This window comes from Anser brachyrhynchus (assembly GCF_964034855.1).
Source record: "Anser brachyrhynchus genome assembly, chromosome: 17".
NCBI lineage: Eukaryota > Metazoa > Chordata > Aves > Anseriformes > Anatidae > Anser > Anser brachyrhynchus.
In genome coordinates, this window is record NC_137710.1 from 2,826,783 (window position 1) to 2,848,018 (window position 21,236).

Below are 21,236 nucleotides of genomic sequence, written 5' to 3' on the forward strand. Positions count from 1 at the left end.
GTGCCCAGGTCCGGAGCTTCGTAACTCGGTCCCAGCTCACTTACCTCATCCATTTTTTCGGACGTTGGGGTCTGGTCACCAGGCACCATTTCTTTAGCCTCCGAGGGCTCGGCTTTGGAGGTCCTGCTGAGCTGATCGATGGGGGTCATGCCGGCCTCCGACGTCCCCCTGGAATTCTGACTGAGAGAAGCCGTCCCAGGGATGGGCTCGTCATCGTCGGAGTCGGGTAACGGCGTGGGGCTAATGTCCTCCAGGCCTGTGCTGGAAGGGCGCGAGGAAGGTGTCTGAGCCCTGTAACCGGGCTGGGAGTTCGAACCGTACATCGGGATTGGGGAGAGCTGCGAGGAAGAGGAGGAGATGGGGCTACCTTCCATTCGGACCTCGGTGTCCGAGTCATGTTCATTAAGAAAGGGTAACTTTGTTCTCTGCTCTTTTAAGAGCATCTCAATCCTTGAGTCTAAACTGTTATGCTGCATTTCAGACTCCATGGTGGGGGTGCCGGGGGTCTCGCTCCTCTCTGGGGTCTGAGAGAAGGATGGTGCGCTCGGCTCAGGAGCAGAGTTCGAATCTGGCAAGGGCGGAGGTTCCTCCGGTTTCTCCTTCACCGGCACAAAATCAATGTTCGTGGCAGCGCTGCTTTCCACAACCATCTCTGCGGGAGGTGGCGCGGGTCTCCGGTACTCCGTCTCCCTGGAAGTTTGGGGAAACTGCTGCTCCTCGGACTGGGGGAACACGGCTGGTGCTTGGTAGGGAGAGAAGGCAGACTTGTAACTCGAAGAACCAGAGTGGCTCAGGGGAGGAGTGTGCGAGAACTGGACGGGCTCCTGCGGATGGGATTTGTACGTGCCGAACTGATGCTCCGTCCCTCGGAAGACACCCGCCGAGTTATGAACGTAGTGATGGCCCGGCCGGCGGTTGTAGGCATCCGTAAATTTGGTTTCGTGTCTCCGGGGTTTGTACCCGCTGTCCTGCCCGAAGTGGTACACCGGCGTCGTCTGCCGGCTGGAATACGTGGAGTCCTGGGAAAACGGCGTCCCTAGCCGCGGGGTGTGAGGCGTGCCTTGGGACTGCGGGGTGAATTGGCTGTACGAGTTCGGGGTGTCCTGCCGGCAGCTGGAATAGGCTGTGTCGTGGGAAAACGGCGTGCTGCTGTTCGGGGTGACGGAGGAGCCCGCAGAAGAAAGGTTGCTGTCTTTCAGGCGTTTCAGGGAATCTGTCAACTACAAAAACAGGAAAGAGAAAAGCACCTAAAACACACACTTTTTAAAAGCTATTTGTCTAATCCGCCTGGTTTTCGGAGAACACGAGTATCTGAGAGTTTGAATTGATTTCCATAGCAAAGAAAATAGGTTATAGCATCGCTGAAAACGTAAACCATTATCCATTACGAACAGTTCCCTTTAATTTAAAAAGAAAAAGGCAAGCAAAGAGGAACTTGTCTGTAAGAGAAGGAAGAAAGCAGATAAAACAGTATCCTTTATAAGCTCTACCCAAGAGCATCAGGTGAGCAGAAGACGCGCAGAAATGCAGCTACTTTTAGATTTCTAGCAACTCCATAGAGCTCGTCGACACGGCAAGGAGGGAATGATAAAAATCCTGCACTGAAACTGCAAAGTCTGAGGACATAATCTGATGGTTTCATATCTCAGAAAACTTTTTGTGTGAGCAAATCAAAGCATGCAAACCAGCAAACTGCAAACCTGCAGTCAAACCCCTCTGTCAGCCCCAAACTGAACGCGGAGGCCTGCTGAAGGCAGGAGGGCTCTGGGCTGGTCCAGCCGCAGGAGCTGCACGCCACCGCCCTCTCTGCCAAACGTTCCTCTGCAACAGCGAAGGAGCAGGCTACAGGCAGAAAGGGAAGAAAAAGTTCCCAGCTGCTAAAAATACGTCGTGAGCCCTGCACAAAGACAATGCTCAGGTAGAGCACCACTGAACATGGCGTTTGAAAACCGAAACCCTCCAAGCCGACGGAGCAGCCAAGTAATTGCTCTGAAATTCACTTCACAGGCACATTCAGGGGGTTTCTAGGAGAAGCCCTGCTCCCACTCAGACACTGCTGAGTCATAACAGTGCCCTGCTGAACATCAGCGCCAGAATCAATTTTCTATAAAGCAAAGCCAGAGCTCACGGAGACTCCTCCTGGTAGCAGGAGAGGCAGGACTGAGCTCCAGCTCCCCTAAAGGACCCCGGGATGCCGACCGACGTGGTGACACTACGGGCCGGCTGCCGCTCTCCCAAGCACGGGCGGGTGCAGAGGCCTTTCAAACGACCTGCTATCGCACGCCAGCACCGCAAACCCCAGCCGAGCTCTCACCTAACGCTGCCTTGCTCTTGGTGTGGCCCCTAGGGACCACGAGCACGTGGACATCAGGAAGGATTCTTCCTCAGCTGCTCGGCAAGCAGCCGCATCGTGCTCCCTGCTAAAGCCCACATCTCCGCACCTCTCGTGGGGACGTGAGCTCTTTTCCAGGAGGGGTTTGGATACGGTCTCAAGGGAGGGACTGAGGCTCGCAGATGTGTCAGGTCCTTGCTGTTCTGCACGAGGGGGAAAGCTAACGTCGGGAGCATTTTACTGAACTACCACAGCAAACCAGCTTGCTGGCAGGTTCCAGTGACAGGAACGAGATGCAAACAGTTAAAAGTTACTCACAAAGCACTAATTATGGTGGTAATTGGGGGAAAAATCAATTCAGGATAACAATACAATATACAAACACAATATCTAGAGAACCTATCTTAATTACAGTAGGGATTACTTGGGGGATACCATCAATGAAGCATCTTGCTGTTAACCCTGAAAAAGTAGTGAACAAATCTGGCCAATTTTATTTGGGATGTGCTGTAACGGGCAGAAAAGCAAAGCCAGGCCCTGCTCAGCGCAAAATCATTACTTGTTCCTCTTCTGCCCTAAAAACCACCTGGCTGGGAGGTAAGGAAGAATCAGCCTCTATGATTTTGTTAAGAGATGCAGGGGCCTTGCCTTGTTGCCATAGGGGTGAGCAGTGAGCTAAGAGGAGGATTTTATTTTTTCAGATCAGTGGGATTTTCACATTCAATGCACATCTCTTAATCTGTCCTGAAGACACCTGACTACAAGATTAATGAAATTATGGCATTTTAAGGAGACCTAAGAGCACGAAGAAGTTGAAAAAAGAAATTTATACTTAAAAGTTTCAAAAACTTCTGCCAAATCTCTTTGAAAACTTGATGCCTTAAAATGGGTTCCCAAGCCTTGATCAGAGCCAAAGCAGACTGAGATCAGCCAAGGGGGCTGGTGACCCCACGCAAACAGGCTTCGTTTCCCTTCACCCCCCTCGTTCCAGTGGGGTTTGTAGGGGAGCAGTTACCTGCACAAACCCATTTTAGAGAATCGTACCCTAAATACTGAGAGAACCCAAGAATTTTGCACGCTGCTTTTCTTAAAAATTGATCCCAGTGACTAATTAAGATTCTGGAGAACTGACGCCACTATTCAAGATTTGGTATTTTCCCCCCTTACGGCTGAGGAGCACACGCGCTAAGGATTACCTACTGCAGACACCAGGCCAAATGTACCACTTAAATCATTCCCCCTGTCTTCAAGGGAATAATCTCATCTCAGGGACAGACCCGATCCGTCCTCTTAACTGCAGGAATCTCGAACATTAACAGGGCACGTGCTGTCGGTTCAGCAGGTATTTTCCATGCAGAAATACAAAGAGCACTTACCACGCTATGCAGACACGGGCTCAGAGACTGGCCACGTGCACTGTGTTTGCAGTTACACATGCTATGGCAATTAGGAGCAAGGAGTATTTAAATGGGGAGTAGTAACGTCCACTGAAACTGGCGGGACAAAAGAAGCTAAACCAATAGTGTTAAAAAGCTAAATTTAATGAAGGGTTCGTTTAGAATTTTCTACAATGCTACTCTCAGAAAAAAAAAAGCCAAGCAAACCATACCTGGAGGGTTTCATTCACAGTTGGCGATGCGTCCTGTTCGGTGCCTACGGGAAGGGTCTGAGGAGTGTAAAGACCATTAACGAGCAACTCGTAGAACCGCATGCGGGTTTCACCTGCACAAACCACAATGGGAGAGTTTAATGAACAGAAATAACGTAGCCTGTGTAAAAATATGTATTCCTGGCATCTGCACGTCCCTGCTACATCCCTGCCACGGGGGAGCAAGCATCACCTCTGAGGTTTGTAGGGATCGTTTCTAAATAATCTGCAGGGCAAGCAAAGTCAGACGCTCCTCTCTCAAGCCAAGACAAGGAGGTTTCCTAAATCCTTCTCAGTCTGCTTGGCAGCTCTGCTCTTCACCATGCTTTTTGGAGAGCACCACTTTCCCTCCCCTCCAACGTGCCAAGCAAATAGTCTGCAGATTTGAGAAGTGAAACTCTCACCAAAGGGACAAGGCTCTGCCAACACCCAGAGCCACTTCAGAAAGCTCTCGCAACCCACCTTGCTAGCAGAAACTGGCTGCTATTAACGCAAACACGATGCCTGGGAAAGCCAAGGACAAAACCGTTAGCGGTGCTTTTCCAAAAAGGCACTGGCTGATCCTTTTTTCCCCTAGTCAAAGGTGTGCTCCATGGCATCCTTCAAAGAATAAAAGCTAGAGAACCAAAACGGCCCTTATATCGCTACTGAGACTCAGCCTTTTCATTCCCGGTTCAGCTCTGAACTCTAGGTAAGACCCAGTTCTTAAAATTGGATTTTTCATTACCACAAAACCCCAGTCCTACTTATTTTGCAGTCGGCTAGAAATTTGTCATCCACTTCAAAAGGAACAGAACCAGACTCCAAGACTGTTTGCTGGCTTTTGCTCTGGAAGATAAGGAATACGTAGGAAAACGGACAGGGCCAGCACCTGAGCCCAGAGCATGAACTCAGGCAAGAACTCCCCTGGACCAGCACAACTTCCCTGGCTAATGCTGCAGGATCGAACCCCAAGCTGCCTGCAAATCACCCCGGGCAATGTGAAAGCAAAGCACCCACAGCCTGATGCTGCACAGGGAGAGGACTGACTTATCTTGAACAAATGCTGTAGATGAGGTTATTTGGTTCTCAGATCTCATTTCATAAAGCCTTGAGCCACACCATCAACTATGTAAACTGCTTAAGTTCAGCTGAAGTCATAACAAAATAGATCTCTTCAAGACAAGGCCTAAAATGCTTGGAATTATTAACACATGCACACCCCCAGGAAACCACAGCGTCGTGGATACGGAAGTGTTGGGTTTACTTTAAAACCATTTTTTAAATAAATGTAAAATAATTGTTAGAAAGCTTCATAACTCCTTTTGGATCCCTGATAAAAGTCACAATTTCATTTTCAAAGAGCTTTATGAATGTGAAACTACTCTCAGCTATTTCTCCAAGGCCAGGTAATTATTAAGTGTGTCCATCCTGCGGGACAAACTGAGGCAGAGAAGTTGCTTTAAATTAGCCCGTCTTAGATTAGGGAGCTGGAATTATTAGTTCCAGATTCCCAGGCTTGTGATCAGGTCAGACAGATAAAACACTTCTGCTCCTCGTATTTATTTCGCTAGACTACAAAAATCAAGCTTTCAACCAACCATTAATTCTACCATGCTCTTGGAAAGCTGAATACTAGAAAGAAATTTGGGATAATATATATAGCTTGAAATACATATAAATGTATATATATACATATATACACAGATACACACACATACAGGCAGATATACATGAAGAATGACTTAACCTGCTAATGCTACTTCAGGAATAATATTTTCACTTGACTCTGTCAGCTTATAAAACACTGACAGTTTTACTCTTTTAGAGCCAACTCGATACATTTGCAGAAGAAAAAAAAAAACAGATTAGAAGCACACAGATGGCAAATAAAACAAAAATGCAATTTAAAACTAAGATTTTGATGTTTTCTCCCAAGGAACAGAAGCTTAAAAAGCCCTCTTTTCCCTGATGGGCAGCTAACTTTCTTGAACAGCTGTCTGTCCGAGACTTGTGAGTAGTTTATGAATGGAGGAAAACAAGGAGAAATGTAGTACAATCAGCTCGTTTGAAATGCCTGTCACTGAGATCTCTCTACCTATAAGCCTGCGGTAGCTTGCATTATTAAAACTACAAACGGTTAATTTTTTGTTCAATGGAATTTTAACCTTCAAATTTCCAAGTAAGCAGGGGAAGAGCCTGTCTGTGGAATCGAATGATATTAGAATTTCAAAGCACACGTCTGTAAAGCCAAGGTTAGCTTACAAGAGAAAATATTAGAGTGCTGCTGTGATTTTTCCTCTACCGGAGCTCAGTAACGTCAGTTAACGTCCTACTACACCCTCTTACCACGTGTGGCATACCGGCTGCTGCACAGGTTGTACACAAAACTGTCGAAACCATGTCATACAGAACAAACACATCAGCATTGCCCTTTTTTTTTTCTCTCTTTTGGAAGAAAACGGTGCTAACAATGTCCTCTTCCCAAGAAAAAGTGCAGCAAGTCTGCTTTAAGCTGGAAGTGCCGTGGTTGCAATGAGGAGTAAGTACAAGTGACAACTGATCTGCACCGTGTTTATGTCTACACCCCTTCAGCAGCAGAGGATTTTTAAGATTGGGGCACATTTTAGCCAAGTCTTTCACTAACAGGCTTGGAGGAAAGAGAAGAGAGAAAGCAGTAAGACGCAGCGTTTCCACGCTCCCAGAAACTTTATGGGCTCCCCAGCGCTCAGGTCTGGGGCTGGTTACGTGCGGGACGCGGGGCTCCTGTGGCTTTAAGAGACAGCCTCACACTTGCACACACACTCACTCGCACACTCACGCTGTCAAGTGCTGTGCACTCCTCTGCTGCCAGCCGGGATTTCACCACTAAGCATCAATGAAATGCCAGGCACGCGGAGGACGGCACCCAGCCCCGCTGCCACAGCCAGAATCCCCCTGCTTTGGGCGCCAGGAACCCCCAGGTTTGCCCAAAAGCCCAGACTTTGCCAGCCAGGGGGGTCTGGCAGCCCCGGGGGGAGGCTGAGCAGGGCCAGGACCCCGCAGCCGGCGGGTGCTGGGGGAGCAGGGGCGGCAGGATGGCAGCATTTTGCAAATTACAGGGCTGTCTCCTAGCAACTGACAACACATTTGGCTCCACGTGACTTGCAAAGGGCCCAGAAACCAGACACGCACGCGGGGGGACAGGGGCGCTCCCTCCGTATTTTTAATCGCCGAGCCCTTGCGGTCCTGCAATCGCATCTGCTCGGGGAGAGGCAGGGCACGGGCGCTGCGAACCGCCACCGCGTCAGGCCAAAACGTGCCCCTCACCTTTTGTATCCAGCTCCACGTGGATGATGTTGCCCATGACGGAGGTGTTGTGAAGGTGCTGGACGGCCTCCCGGGCACCCTTGACGGTGGCGAAGATGACTTTGGCGATGCCCAGGTGCTTCTTGTTCTTGGGGTTGTAGAGAATCTCCACCTCTTCCACTTCGCCGTATTTCTTGCACATGTCGGTCAAAAAGTTTTCGCGGATGTTGTCGTTCAGCTTGGCAAAGGTGACCTGCTTGGGAGGCACTGGCCCCACGTAAAATTCATCAATCTGGAAGAGGGCACAAGGGGGGGGATGCGGTAACAATAACCGGCGGCGTTAAAGAGCACGGAGGAGGGCATTGGGATGGCACGGGAGGGAGAGGGTTAAAGCCTCCTGCAAACTTTGGGGAAAGAAAGCTGCCTCCGAGGCTGCGGGATGAACGGATGAACCCGCAGCCGCTGACCGGAGCCGGCGCCCCGGTCGGAGCAGTGCTGTCAGCAGAGCCCCCCTCTGCTGCCCCCCAACCCGAGGAGAAGCCCCCCAAGACACGGCTCCAAAACGTCCAAGGGATCTCGTTAGACAGATGTATGGATTTCTTGTTATCTTTATAGAACAGGATTATTGTTAAACGGTTTGCTGAATAATAATGTTAATAGGGAGACGACTGTCATTTAAACGGTTCATTAAACTGTTTGGAAGTCAAGCTACACTCCCGAGTAAACAAGAATACAAAGCGAAAGCCAAAAGTCGGGGCAGTACCTTGAATTTGGGGACAGAGAGCTCCAACTCCTTAGTTTTGGTCCATATTCGCCCTATTCGGGGATCCCTGACACAATCCACAGGAGCGATTCCCGAGTTCTGGGAGGAGGAGGAGAAAAAGCACAAAACCGACAACAACAGTGCTTGAAATTTAAGACAGAAATAAAACAAAAACATAAACCCCAAGGAAGCAGGGGCTGTCTCGAGGGAAGGGAAAAGCACACACACGCATACACACACACGTGTCAAATTGCAACACTGCTGGGAAATGCACACGGATTGGAAACACAGAAAGAAAGCTGCAGGTTTGGGCTCCTGCTCGGGCTCCTGACAGTTGAATGCACAGTGTCAGGTGGCGGTAACTTTGGTGCCTGTCCCCCCCGGGCCCCCCTTCAGCTGTGCCGGGGGGTGACCGCGACCTGGGGAGACCCCCAGCCCCCAAAATGCCAGCTCCGACAGGGGGTGAGGCGTGCAGGGCTGGGGGGGGGGGGCACGATACAAAGGGGGAAACACCACAGCCCCCCCCTTTCCCCCCCTCCCCTCCGCTCACCGGCATGCTAAAATGTTGCCCATCGTAGCGATAGAGTTTGTGCTGTCCTTTTTTCAGAGCCGGGTCAATAATCAACTTGTAACTTCTCCAATGGTGATTTCTTTTCTCGACAGAAGTGCTGGCTTGCGTGCTGTTCTCCATTCCGTTGATCCAACCTGGGCAGGGGGGCGAGAGGAGGGGAAAGGGGGGGGGGGGGGGTGAAGGGGAAAAGACAAAAACACCCAGAAAACCGTGAAGTTAAAAAAAAATACCCAACAAAGAGCCCTTTTTTTTTTTTTTTCCTCTCTTCCTTTTTTTTTTTTTTTAAACGAGCCGCCCGCTCCACACACCCAGGCAGGGAGGAAATCCACAGCGAAGCGAGCCCTAAAATGGGGGAATCGCGAGCCGGGTCCCCCCCCCCCCTCCCTCCACCCCAGCGAGACAAGAGGCAGAAAGGGAGAGGAGGAAGGGAAAGGAAGGAGAAGGAGAAAAAAAAAAAGCCCGAATCTCACTTGAACTCTGCTTTTTGCCATGATCCTCGGGGTGCTTGGCTTTCTCCCCCGCCTTGGTGTCTCGGAAAGACATCGCGCTCGGCGGCCGACCGTGCGTCTCCGGGCGGCGAAAGGCGCAGCTCCCCCGCCTCACATGGGGCCGGTTACCGGCGCGGGCTGCCCGCCAGGCTCCTGCCTCCCGTTTTCGCGAGCCACCACATATTGTGCGCGCGTGTGTGTGTGTGAGAGTGTGTGGTGAGTGTGTGTGTGTGTGTGGTGAGTGTGTGTGTGTGTGTGTGTGTGTGTGTGCGCTCGCTGCTGGCGGCGGCGGCCTCCCACAATTCACCGCTGCGAGCGCCGCGAACGCCTCAGCCGCCCTCCGCCGCCTGCACATTCACGGCGGGCAGCCCCCGGCCGCCCCTCCGCCGCCCTGCCCGCCGGCATGAGCCCCCCCCCCCTTCTTCGCTTCCCCCCGGAGGGGCTGTTTGGTTTTTTAAATATTTTTTTATTATATTTTTATTTTTTTTTCCGAGGCTGCCCGCCCCCGGCGCGACGCGCGGAAGGGTTTGCAGCGTGGAATCTGCCCGCTGCGTTTACCTTAGCGCCGAGCGTTTCTAAACGAGACGGGCCGATAGGTGGGGACAACTTTGGGGAGACTTCGGCGAAGCCGGGGCGGGGATGGAGAAGACCGGAGGGGGGGGGGGGGGGGGCACGCACACACACACAACGCGGCGACACCCGGCGGGGGGAGGACACCGAGAGAGGAAAAAAAAAAAAAAAGCAAAAAAAAAAAAAACAAAACGGGGCCGGTTTTGCCTATTAAAGCCCCGGGAGCCAATCAGCGGCGAGCTTCCATTTTGTTCAGGGCTTAAAGGCCGCGCGGCTGCCCCGTGCCCCCCCCCCCGCCTCCCGGTCCCCCTCTTTCCCCGGTCCCCCCCCCCCCCTCCGGGGGCGCGGAGCCGGGCGCGGGGCGGCGGCGGCGGCGGGCGCGGGGCCGCAGCTCGGGGCCGCGGGCGGGCAATTGGCTGGGGAGCGGCGGCGGGCGGCGGCGGCCAATCAGCGCGCGGCTTGCATCGGGCTCGCGTTCTTAGGCGGCGCGCTAAAGGCGGCCCCGAGCAGACAGCTAAGGAGAGGCCACGGGCGCGGGCGGCCATCTTCCTGCGGCGGGGCGGCCGTGGCCAACTCCGGGCTTTTTTTTCCTTTGTTCCACAAAGGGGGAATCCTCCATTTGAATCCACTCCGCAGGAGCGCCCAAGGGGGGTGTTTAAGGTCTGGCAGCAGGCTTAGAGGAGCTCGCTGAAGAAGGAAGATTTTTTTTTTTTCTCCCCCCCCAAAAAAAAAATCTTGTTTTTTTTTTTTTTTTCCCTTATGAATCGGGATCCATCTTTGTCTTGTGTAACTAGGTCACGGCACACCCTTTGTCAGCAGTAACAATTTTGAACGCAAAACAAAAAAAAAAAGTAAATACATGATTTTTTTTTTTCGTTGTTCGGTTTGGGTTTTTGGTTTTTTTTCCGAAGCTTTATAGAGCTTTGTGATGACTGAACAATAAATTTTAGAAAGTATTTCCTGTATTAAACACTCAATTCCTGGCCATTTTTATTAACTCCTCTGGTGCTTTTAAAGGTAACGTTTTAAATATAGACATAGGAATACTGAATTCTGGCAAAAAAAAAAAAGCAATCTTACTATAAGCTTTCTTTTCTCTTTCCTTACATTGTAAGTACCCAATCCATTCTGTCCTTGCTAAGTGTAGTTTTCATGTTAATGTTACTGAAGTGGTCCTTATTTATAAACCTTCATTTGCATGTCTCTATGTTCTTGTCTGTTTATCTAAACCAATTTATGCTTTTGAAATATTTGACTTCTAAAGCAAAATATCTACCTAAGAGATTCTTAAAGCTGTTTACAACCAGTAACTGTTAACCAGGTGTTTTCACACTAACATACGCAGCCTAAAATTATGCGGGAGAGCATTTTTAGCGTCTGCGTGCTCCGTGGAAAAACACTGAGCGTCCTTTTTATGTACAGAGTAAATCTGCCACGGGAACGTAGATTTAAGCTTCGAGTAGGACTCCTCGCTGCGTACGGTCAGTCAACATAGCTGGACAACGTTTTCTATAGCTTGCTTTTCGGTTGATTTTTTTTTTAATGCTAGACCACTGCCATATAAAGATCCGTAACTATCTCAACAAGATCTGCTTTGACTTGCAAACTTATGAGAGAAGTGGTGATACAGATCATATATATTTATAGCCATATTAAAAAAAAAAAAAAGCGTAACAACTTCACCTTCAGAGCTGCATTCAACTATGGTGCGCGGGTAAGTAAACCCTTTTGCCCTTGCAGAGAAACATATAGACCAGGCCTGTGCGGCTAACGTTATTGTCCTGGGCGAAAGATCCTAATGGTCGTCTTAAGAGCGGTGGCGATGTCCTTCTCCTCAGATACATCTACAGCACATCTGAAATTTTCTATTCACAGGGAGAGATTTCTCTTTCTGCACAAAGCGCTTGGTTGTCCGCAGCCCTGCTTTTGTTTTTTTTTTTTTGCGGAGAGACGCCGTGAATCCATTGCAGGCATTACGTGGCTGTTCAGTTGAACGCACAAAAGAGGAAAAAAAAAGTCTGCCTGTGAACCGTAAGATGTTACTGAGGTTGATTTTTGAAAAGGCGAAAAGGTGGTGGTGGTGGTGGTGGTAGGGTTCCCTTACATGTTTATCCGTCTAATTACAGAAGCTCGACCAAAAAAAAAAGCAAGTGACAAAATGGGGTGGGGGGGGCTGTTTTTCAGGACGGTGAGTCTTAATGGCGGATGTCTCACTGAAAAGCACTGTAAAATCCTTCATACCGAGAGTCAGTGGGCTGGAGAGAGGGGGAAAAATGAGGTCTGGAAGTAAATCCAAAATGAGGGAGTTGCCTTCCAAGTGAGGGACCCTTTGCAGCCTGAGTTTTACAGTTGGAGAGCCGTGACGCAGTTGGTAATTCACAGCAGTTGTGCTTTAGTGCAGCCACCCAGCCCATGAAATGGCCTCCCCGCCGAAGTCTGGTGGTTTTATTGTGTGAAAGCCTGAGGAAGCACCGCGTCTCGGGGCGCCGGGAGGGGCGGCTGGCGGCGGGCAGGGCGCTCCCGGTCGCGCTCCATGTTGTGTGAGGGTAGCCGCCATCATGGCTTCTCCTTCAGCGCCGCGTTCTCCTCAGGGCTGGGGCGGCGGCGAGCCGGGTTCTCCCCCACTGCCTGCCGGCTCTGCGCGTCCCGATCACTGCAGGGAAACGGCTTTTTTTTTTCTTTTTTTTTTTTCCCGCCCCCCCCCCCCCTTCCCCCACGGCTTTTGTGAGGGGTTGTGGAAGGCGAAGACGAGGAGGGAGCGGGGCGCCCGGCGGCTTTTTCTCGCCCCGGCTGCCTCGCACAAGATGGCCGCGCCGGGGAGCGCCCTGCAGCAGCGGGGAGGCGGCGGGGCTGGCGGGGCTCCAGGCCGGCCGGCCGGGCGGGGAGGACAAAGGCAGCTCGCATAATGCAGGCAAAGCCCTGGGAGCCTATAAATAACGCCGCCCGCCCCTCGCCTGCTTCCCTTCCCCCATCAGCCGCAGCCTGCGGCTCGCTTTTTATAAATACCGAAAGATGGAAGCAGCCTAATGCAGTGGGGGGGGGGGAAGGGGGGGGTAAAAAAGAGCAACAAACAACCTCCTCCTGCTTAAAAAAAAAAAAAAAAGAAAAAAAAAATCTGAGGGGGGAGAAAGGCAGGCAAATGAGCTGGCCGCGGGAGGAGCAGGGCGGCGTCGCCAGGCTCCCCGCCTGGAGCGGGCTGCGCCCCGCCAACGTGCCGGGGGAGCGCGGCCGCCGCTCGTCACACGGCTCCTCGGTTGTTTTTTTCCTTCTCCCGGGCTTCCCCACACCCTCGCCCCGCCAGCGCCGAGCCGCTGCGGCCGCTGCCGTTGCCTCCTGCCGCCTGCAGCCAGGGAGGAGCCGGCCCGGCCCGAGCGGGGCCGGCCTGAGGCGCCCACAGCCGAGGGCTCGCTGCCGGGCCGCCATGGCCCCGCTGAGGTGTTCCTGTTGTGCTTGGGTTTGGTTTTTTTTTTTTTTTTCATCCTTGGCTTTGGTTTTTTTTTTTTTTTTTCATCCCAAGCAGCTTTTCCTGCAGCTCGCTTCGGGCGGAGGCGTGGGGTTCTGGTGGTTTTGTCTTTCGGAGCTTCGTAAGCCTCGGCGGGGAGCTGCGCCGTGTCCTTCACTGCATGCTAAAACGAGATAGGGCAGGGCCGGGAGGGGAGCGAGCAAACCCCCCTCGGGGCTGGCCTGGCCGCTGGGGCTGCCACGGGGGGAGGAAGGGGAGGATGTGAGGAAGGTGAGGAAGATGAGGTGAGGATGTGAGGAAGGTGAAGGTGAGGAGGTGAGGAAGGTAAGTGCCGCCGGGCCCCGCAGCTTTGGTTAAACCCGTGCCGTGCTGCGTGCCGAGGCTCCAGCCCTGCTGCCCTGCCAAGGAGGTAATTTCGCAACAACGTCAGGTTACGCTTTCTTTTTTCTTTTTTTTTTTTCTTTTCTTTTTTCTATTTTTTTTTCTCCTTCCCCTTCCCACCCTCACCCCCCTCTTCGGTCTTCAGTGCTCCCCGCACCCCAGGCAGTTCGGAGCAAGCAGCAAACCTGTCTGCACAACACAACACATCTCCACCAGGAGGAAAGGAAGATAAAAAAAAAAAAAAAGGAAAACCAAACCCTCCGAACTGCTCGCAGACGGGTTCCCTTCAGGCTCCGGTGCCCCCCGGTGCCAGCAGCCCCCCCCGGCAGCCCTGTGGGGAGCGCCTCGGCCTCCCGGCATGGGACGAAATGGCCGAAGCTGGCAGCACGGCGATCAGAGCACGGCGTGGAGCCGTGCTTGGGTTGGCAGGGTGGCTTCTGGTGTTCTATTTCCTATTTTGAACTGTTGTTTTTTTTTTTTTTTTACCACTTGCATCACGAGTTAAATCAACGTGTAAAGCGATTAAGAAAATTAGCCGATCTAAACAGCATCGGCCATTAAATTCCCTGGGATTTTAAGCTGACGTTTAAGTAGATATCTGGATATTAACAATCTCTGCATTTTAACTTAAACCTCAGTTTTAGACTATTTAACCCTGAAGCAAACTGGCTCTGCCTAACACAGCCCGGGCTTCAAAACAAGTCAGCCAGCCCATAATACTGCGGGAGCTCAGACAGCTTTGTCTGTACGTGCACCTTCCTGTGCCTTTTTCCAGGGCTGTAATCGCGGTGAGCGCTCGGTCCCCGTTGGGGACGGGTGTCCCCATGCTGCCATCGGCGAGCGGCTCAGATTTGGACGTCCTGGAGCTGGTGCCTGGTGCTGGCAGGGCCAGATCCTGCTGGGGCGGCGAGCGGGGTATGGCAGCCCCAGTGCATGGTGTGGGTCCTCAGCACTGCTGGAAATTGCTTTTGTAAGTCTGAACTGAAAAATTTCTTTACGTTTTCAGGGTTTCTAAATGACTGTAATGTTCGGTGTAGTTTAAAAGCCACCAAGGCAGTTGAGACCAGTTGCGCTCCCGGAGTGGGTGGTTTAATGGCTGAAGCTCGTATCTGAAAAGCTGAGTGTTCTGGTACAGCGCGTTTAAATCCCAGAAAGGTCAAACCAGACTTTCATACCGAGTTAGATTGACCCTGGTTTACTGCGTGAGACTCTTTAGAGAAAGAAAGAGATCTTTCAGGGGAAAGGGAAAAAAAAAAAAAGATTTTTTCCTCCGAATGGCCTGTGGTGGCTCTACGCACATTCTTAAAGCAGCAGGGTTTGTTCTTGCCCACAGCGGCGTCCCTCCCCTATATTGTTGAGACGAAAACTCTTATGCTAATTCTTTTAGTGTCTGTTATCAATAAGAAGTTGTTTAATTTCTTTGGCAAAGTGTTGCAACTAAAGCAAATTAGATCGAGAGGCAAAGTGAAATAAAAAATATGCAGCTGCTCTGCCAAACAATGATCGGGACTGTTTACAGCGTTTTGTTTTAGACTGGCTTGTACACAGAATCCTTTATATCGAAGGTTTGCATGTCACAATCCATTGCTTGTGCAAGCAGACTAGATTAATAGCTTATAAAGGACAAAAGGGACCTAGGCTCATCTGGTTAGACTTCCTGCATTATGCAGGTCGTAAGATATTTGGGAGTTTGTTGCTTTTTTTCATTTGAGAGAATTTAACAATAGCATACCCATGTCTTAGGAAGGAGATCAGAATTTAATTTTAAAATGGCATCTGAGAGAGAGTAAGGTAAGAGTTGGCAGATTGTTTCTATCAAAATCGACCTGACAGACTGGAAATTAAGATACCTTTTTAAAACTGAGTTTTGTCTAGTTTCTGCTTTCAATTATTGGGCGCTGCTGCATGTCTGTCTGCTGGACTGAGTGCTCTGTTACCAGATTTCTGTCCTCGTGTAGCTGTGTACAGACTGGTAACCGAGCATTTAGTGCTCCCTTTGCAGGCTCGCAGAGCTTCTCTCGGGTCCGGGTTTACCGATTCTGTCATCGCTGCCACTGCGCTTCCCTGTGAACTCTCCAGTTCTTCCCATGTTGATCTGGGCACCTGGAACCGGACAGAGCGTTCAGCAGTGCTGGCACCCGGTGCCGCCAGCACGCTCGGCTGAGGTTTCTGTTACACATCCAGGGATTGCTCCAGCCCGTGCTCAGCTGGTTTTCCTGCACGGCTCCTAAAATGCTATCCAACCTGCTCCTTCCTGGGACAGCATCCCCATCCCATCAGCTTCTGCTCTTTGTTCTGTCGATGGCCTTGCACTTGAAAAGGGCAGTCCTTAGCATTCTTGCTTGCAGTGGCCTTTTTTTATACATCCTGCTGCTGCTGTTACCAACCAGGTCTGTAGGGGACATGTAATTACTTCAAGTTTTCTTCTCAGCTCATTGATGAACGCTCCTTCTGCCCCTGCTGTAGGAGTGTCCCAGTTCCAGGTGTGTGCGTGCCTCAGTCTTGCCAATACTGAGTCAGGAGGAGATCTGATCTACCCCATCCCGTGCCGCACCCATTCCGTGGGAGGAAAGCCCAGTTGAGGCGCTGGAAGGGAGCCTGAGGCTCGCTGCAGCATGCGCCCGCCCTGGTGACTAAAGCATAGCTATTAAATAACACGGGGCCCAAACCAGATAGTTGCAGGACCCATAAACGAAAGATAACAGCTGTAGGACACGGTGATTACTACTGCACTTTGAGACGTCGTTAGATGGATTTTATTCCATGTGATCACGCCGTCTTAGTTTTATATTCTCTACTCATAATCACGTAAATACTTCACAGGGGTTGAAGTATGTATGGCACATCAGCCCTCTTGTAGACATCTCCTACTAGTGATACTACCTTTATTACCTAACCCGGAAGCTTCTTCAGTTTCTCTCTCAGCAGCTAAACTCAGGGAGCTCTGCCCCTGTGGACTTGCAGCAGAAATCCCCCAGACTCACCTTCCAGTTCGGCTGAGCAAGCAGAAACGCACAGGGGCCAGCTGGGCCTGGCAGTGCCCTTTGCCGGGCTGAGCCCTGTTGCCTTTCCCCTGCAGCTCCGCGCTGCCGCCCCTACCACTCTGCTCAGCTGCTCTTCCAAGACCTAGACGTGTTTGGGGCTGCTCACCCACTGCCAAATTTGATGGAGGCTGGAAGAAGGTGGGGGAAAATGACACAGAACTACACAGTCACATTAGACTTAATTTTAGGAAACCAGGCTAAAAATATCGAAAGAACATCGAGGAGGAATACGGCCTGGGTATTTGCCTGTTCAGGGCTTTTTTTTTTTTTGGCGATGACATTTTTAATTTCTTCCTAAGTACGGCAGATCAGACGGCTAGGGGATTTCTCAGCCAAAATATGCAACCTCCTGACAGATGTCACCTGTGTGCCTGCATGCTCTGAGGATGCACGGGACACACGTACTGAATAACAACGGGGAGGTGCTGGTCTGCTGTCTTGTTTCGACTGCCTGGGTACAAAGAGGGATACCTTCACACCCAACAGGGGAACAAACAGTTATTTTAAGATCCATACAACTTTTGATGGACACATTGGATGTGTGCCAGGGCTGTTTTTTTTGTCTTTTTTTTTTTTTTTTCTTTTAAACTGCATCTGTTCATTTTATTTCTGGTAGTATTATGACAAAGCCACCTCTGTAAGATAGGTAGTGAGTGCTTTCAGAGATCTAATCATTCTTGAGCTTTAAAAGAATAAAAAAGCTGTTTCAACACCTGACTTGCAGAATGTTTTGTGTTGCTACTTGCCATTGAAATGCAGCTGCTATTGAAACCCCGTGATCCCATCAGTATGTACAACCGGTTATTGTTTGGAGTACTTTCATGCTTACAGAAATCATTAAATAAATCAAGAAGGCTGGCAATTCTAATCAATGTTTTAAAGCTGTCAAATTACTAAACATTTCACTTCATTGCTTCACGGCCTAAACAGTATGGTTTTTTAAAGGGAAAAAAAAAAGGAATGTACCATTTAAAAAATTCTGACACTCACAGAGTTTGCATCAAAAGCACACAAAGACAGAGATAAGTGACCTGAGAAGGTATTTATGCATTAAAATACTCGTGTGTCTGGACACCTGTCATTAAGCAGCCTGAATGCGATGCTGGTTGGAGACCTGTGAGCCTTTTTAACAAACGCAGGGCACCGAGGGGACGTCTGATTAAAGTGATGGAGCACCAAACGCTACAGCCAGCAAAGCGACGACAAAGATCAAATGGAAGGAGTTCAGCTTACAAATCGGAGCATTTCCTTCTAACTGCCGCGGTGCAAACAACCTACGACATGCGATAAAAGGCGGTTTTGCCCTTGACGTTGTTGCTGTTACTCCTGCATCAGTGCGCGAGGATCCCCGTCCCGATTTATTTTTCGGCAGGAGGTTTGGGAGCTCAGCCCCGGTTCTCAGCCGAGCAGGCCAGGACGCGGGGAAGTGGATGCCTTGCCATCCATCCCGCCTGCATGGCAGCAGCGCCCAGTTGCTAAGCAGCTGCAGAGCCGGCCTCGCTGCGCCACCAATCAGCTGTGCTAAGGGAGCAGCACCGGGTCCCCTGCATCGAGCGGAGAGGAGCCAGCAGCGGCCATGGTGGAATTGTTTTCTGATTGTTTTCTGCCCTGGCTGGCTCGCGGGACCCCGACGCGAAGGGCCACGAGCAGGAGCAGGGGAGGGCGAGGGAGAGGCAGCATATGCGCACAGCGGAGGTTACAAAGGCAGCAGATCTTAGCAGAGCAGGGGGCACACGCCGAGGAGAAAGAAGTGGGAGAGAGGCCAAATGCACGGTTCGGAATAGGAAAAAAGAGAAAAAAAAAAAAACAGGAGGGGAGTGCGGCATATGGAGAGGGGAAATAAAGCAGAACTTGCACGGCCTGTGAATAATTGAATAGGAAAATACGGGGGGAGAGGAAAAGGAGGTTGATTCATTACTGCCCTTCACCTCGTGGAGACAGCTTCACCCGGGAAAAGGAGGTGTGGAATACAACAGCATCATTCATGTTTCTCAATGGACTGTAGGTTTCTGTAGGTTTTGCATTTCAACCCCTGCCATTTGGGGTTTTCTCCCTGGCTAGCCCCTGCCTTTTGTTTAGACGGGATTCCTGCAGGCTCTGCTCTTACCTTTGCCTAGCTTCTGATTTATTTTTATACTTGCTTTAGCTTTTCTGTGGTTTTGTGCGTGTTTTTTTTTTCTATAAGTCTTAAATTCAAATGCCTTTTCCATATACTTTAATTGTTTTAACCTTCGAGGGGCAGGCCGTTGCTAATGCCTAACTGAAGTTAGTCTCCAGTGCGGCCACGCCATCGCTACTTTTCTCCCCATCTCTCCTCTGGGAGCTGCCCCGCATCCTGCCCTGCGCGCTGTCCTGCCTCTTGCCCGCGCGCTGCCTGCCAGCACGTTGGGCAGACTTGCTGCTCTCAGTGTGTAGAAGCGATTCCTGCGGCGCTAAACGATCCCAAGCTCCTGCCGTGTTGCGTAAGGGATGTAAAAAAGCGTCACAAACATCTTCAGGGTTATTGGGACCAAAAGAGATTCCAGCCCCACCACCGTTCAGCTGCCTGTATGCAAAAAAAAAAAACCTTCATGGTCTCAAAGCCCAACGCGCAATCGCCTGCGGGACGGGAGATGCCAGCAGAGCTGGCAGGGAGGCCGGGCACCGCCACGTTCCTCTCCCCAGCTCCTCCAGGCTGGGGACACATTTGTACAGGAGGCGTGGGGAGAGGAATCAAAGCCCTTGCAGCTGTTGCCTTCTTCCATGGTCAGCCCTGGCGGCTCAGCACGCTTTTCCCCAGGTCCAAAACTGAGTCCTAAAAGGAAACCGAGGTGCCCGCCCCGAGCTGCAGCGGAAAGGATTTGCTGTGGGCTCTGTGTGTGTATTTCAAGCCAGTAAAACGCCTGGGAAATGCACAGCCCGGTGTGTGTACTTGCAAGATTTTTGTCTTGTCAGTCTGGTTTGGAGCAATTCTATTTTTGTATTCATTTGTCCACAGTCCTGGGCCTTTGCACAGGCGCTGCCTCTGCCACTGCTAGGGCCTGAGATCATTAAAGGTCCAGGGGCGCTGACATTTTACAAGCAGCTTCAGCTGCGTGCCACGGAGGGGCATTTTTAGCACGATGAGAGGCCAGAGTTTAATTAGAATGGTTTCACCGAGGAAACCTCCCTGCCTGAAGAAACCAGAGCCGCTACGTTAATCCCAGCAAGCAACTGGGAACTTCGCAGCGTGCCTGCTGTCCGGGCGCGAGCCAGGAGGGGCGAAGCGCGCATAGGAAGAGAGGAACGCGCAGGAAACAAGCTCACTGCCCAGCACGGGGCCGCAGGACCTTACAGCAGAAGTTATGGTGCCTCCCAAACGCAGTTACGCAGCAGATTTTATCTTCTCCCCAGCCTACAGTCACTGCCCTCCATGGCAGGTTTGCACAAACACCGGAGGGGAGGACGTGTGCTTAGTGCGTTATCGGCCCTTTATTTCGATGCCATGCATTGCTCTGCCCCTATTTCACACCAGTGCCTTCTCCTACAGCCTGCCTGCCATCAAAAGGATCATCCCCCAAAGAATATTGACCATTTCCCCGTGTTTTGTCCAAAAGGCTTGGGAGCCACCTTCCTGGGGCCAGGTGTGAGAGTGATGGTTAATGGATCGCTAATGATGTGCTGATTAAGGGCGGCATTCCCTTGTACCTTACCCAGCTGAAGCCCTGTATTTAGCAAAGGAAATCTGGGGTCATCTAAATCTGAGGTTCTCAGAAGCCTCTCAGAAAAGACAGAGAACATACTTGGGGTTTGGTGGAATCTGCCAACTGACTTCCTGGCCACGGCCATCCCCGTCGGGCCGCAGCGTTCATCCCTGCTGTGCAACCCTGGTGGGTGAGAATGGGAAAAGATGGGACCAGTTATCTGAAGGAAGCAGATACTACAGGGAGCACATGTTTTGGAAAAAAAACACAACCTAGCATCTCATTATTAGCTGGGTTGGGTGGAGGGTGAGGGAACGAAAGAGGGAAGGCAGCCGTCAGAGGGGCTGCAGGGGTGTATGTCAGAGAGGGGCTGTACGCGCGGCGAGGAAGGCCGTTTACAGCCCCTTTCCCTGTGTTTCCCCAAATTACTTCCTGACGGCCTATTCTGAGCTGCAGACCTGGACGCAGATGCGGATTAATTCCTTGCAGTCCTGTAGCCGAGCCCTGCACTCACCCAGCCATGAGCAAGCCCGCGCATCACCGCCGAACCCACTTCTCCTAATGGTTCCCATGGCAAAACCAGCCACGGCCACCGACACAAACACGACCGGCAGAGCTTGCCTGCATCGAGGCATTCTTTATCCTGCCAGCTTCCCTTTCGAGCACAGAGGTTGAGATCCAGCATCCCCGTGCTAGCGCTGACGAACTCCTCGCCGTGCCAGCACATCTGGGAGCCGCGCGATGCCCAGCTCCGCGGCGGCAGTTACGGTGCTGTTGGCAGATACTCGTTCATTTCGTGCTTTTCAGAAACCAGTCCTTGCGCCGTGTTCCAGAAACGCATAGGGTGATCTTAACCTTGCTTTCCCCACTTTTTTCCAGCAGAATTTGGTTGAGAATTCACGCTTCAGTGAGGAACAGAAGACTTGAAAGTGCTCCTAAGCACCCCCTGCATCAGGCGGAGACGCTGCTGTGGTGATTTACACTCTTCAAATTCATAGATTTTATATTTTTTTTCCACAGCGGCAAAGCCAGGAACTTGGGTTTTAA

At 51.1% G+C, this 21,236-nt stretch overlaps 1 protein-coding gene and 1 long non-coding RNA gene across 2 annotated transcripts in view; one reads left to right on the forward strand and one right to left on the reverse strand.

Moving 5' to 3' along the window:
* SETD1B (SET domain containing 1B, histone lysine methyltransferase) overlaps positions 1–9,726 on the reverse strand; it is a 49,323-nt gene extending 39,597 nt beyond the window's left edge. Inside the window, exons 1-6 of the mRNA XM_080559449.1 lie at positions 9,052–9,726; positions 8,561–8,715; positions 8,011–8,109; positions 7,269–7,539; positions 3,942–4,054; positions 45–1,220 (exon numbers count right to left, since the gene is read on the reverse strand). Of these exons, the coding sequence (XP_080415575.1) occupies positions 45–1,220; positions 3,942–4,054; positions 7,269–7,539; positions 8,011–8,109; positions 8,561–8,715; positions 9,052–9,424 (2,187 nt within the window). The 5' untranslated portion in view covers positions 9,425–9,726. The remainder of the gene's footprint in view (positions 1–44; positions 1,221–3,941; positions 4,055–7,268; positions 7,540–8,010; positions 8,110–8,560; positions 8,716–9,051) is intronic.
* A 4,603-nt stretch (positions 9,727–14,329) lies between these two features.
* LOC308179406 lies at positions 14,330–17,237 on the forward strand. Its single transcript, XR_013940350.1, has 2 exons — positions 14,330–14,453; positions 15,486–17,237. It is a non-coding gene; the product is annotated as an uncharacterized lncRNA (long non-coding RNA).
* The last annotated feature ends 3,999 nt before the right edge of the window (positions 17,238–21,236 follow it).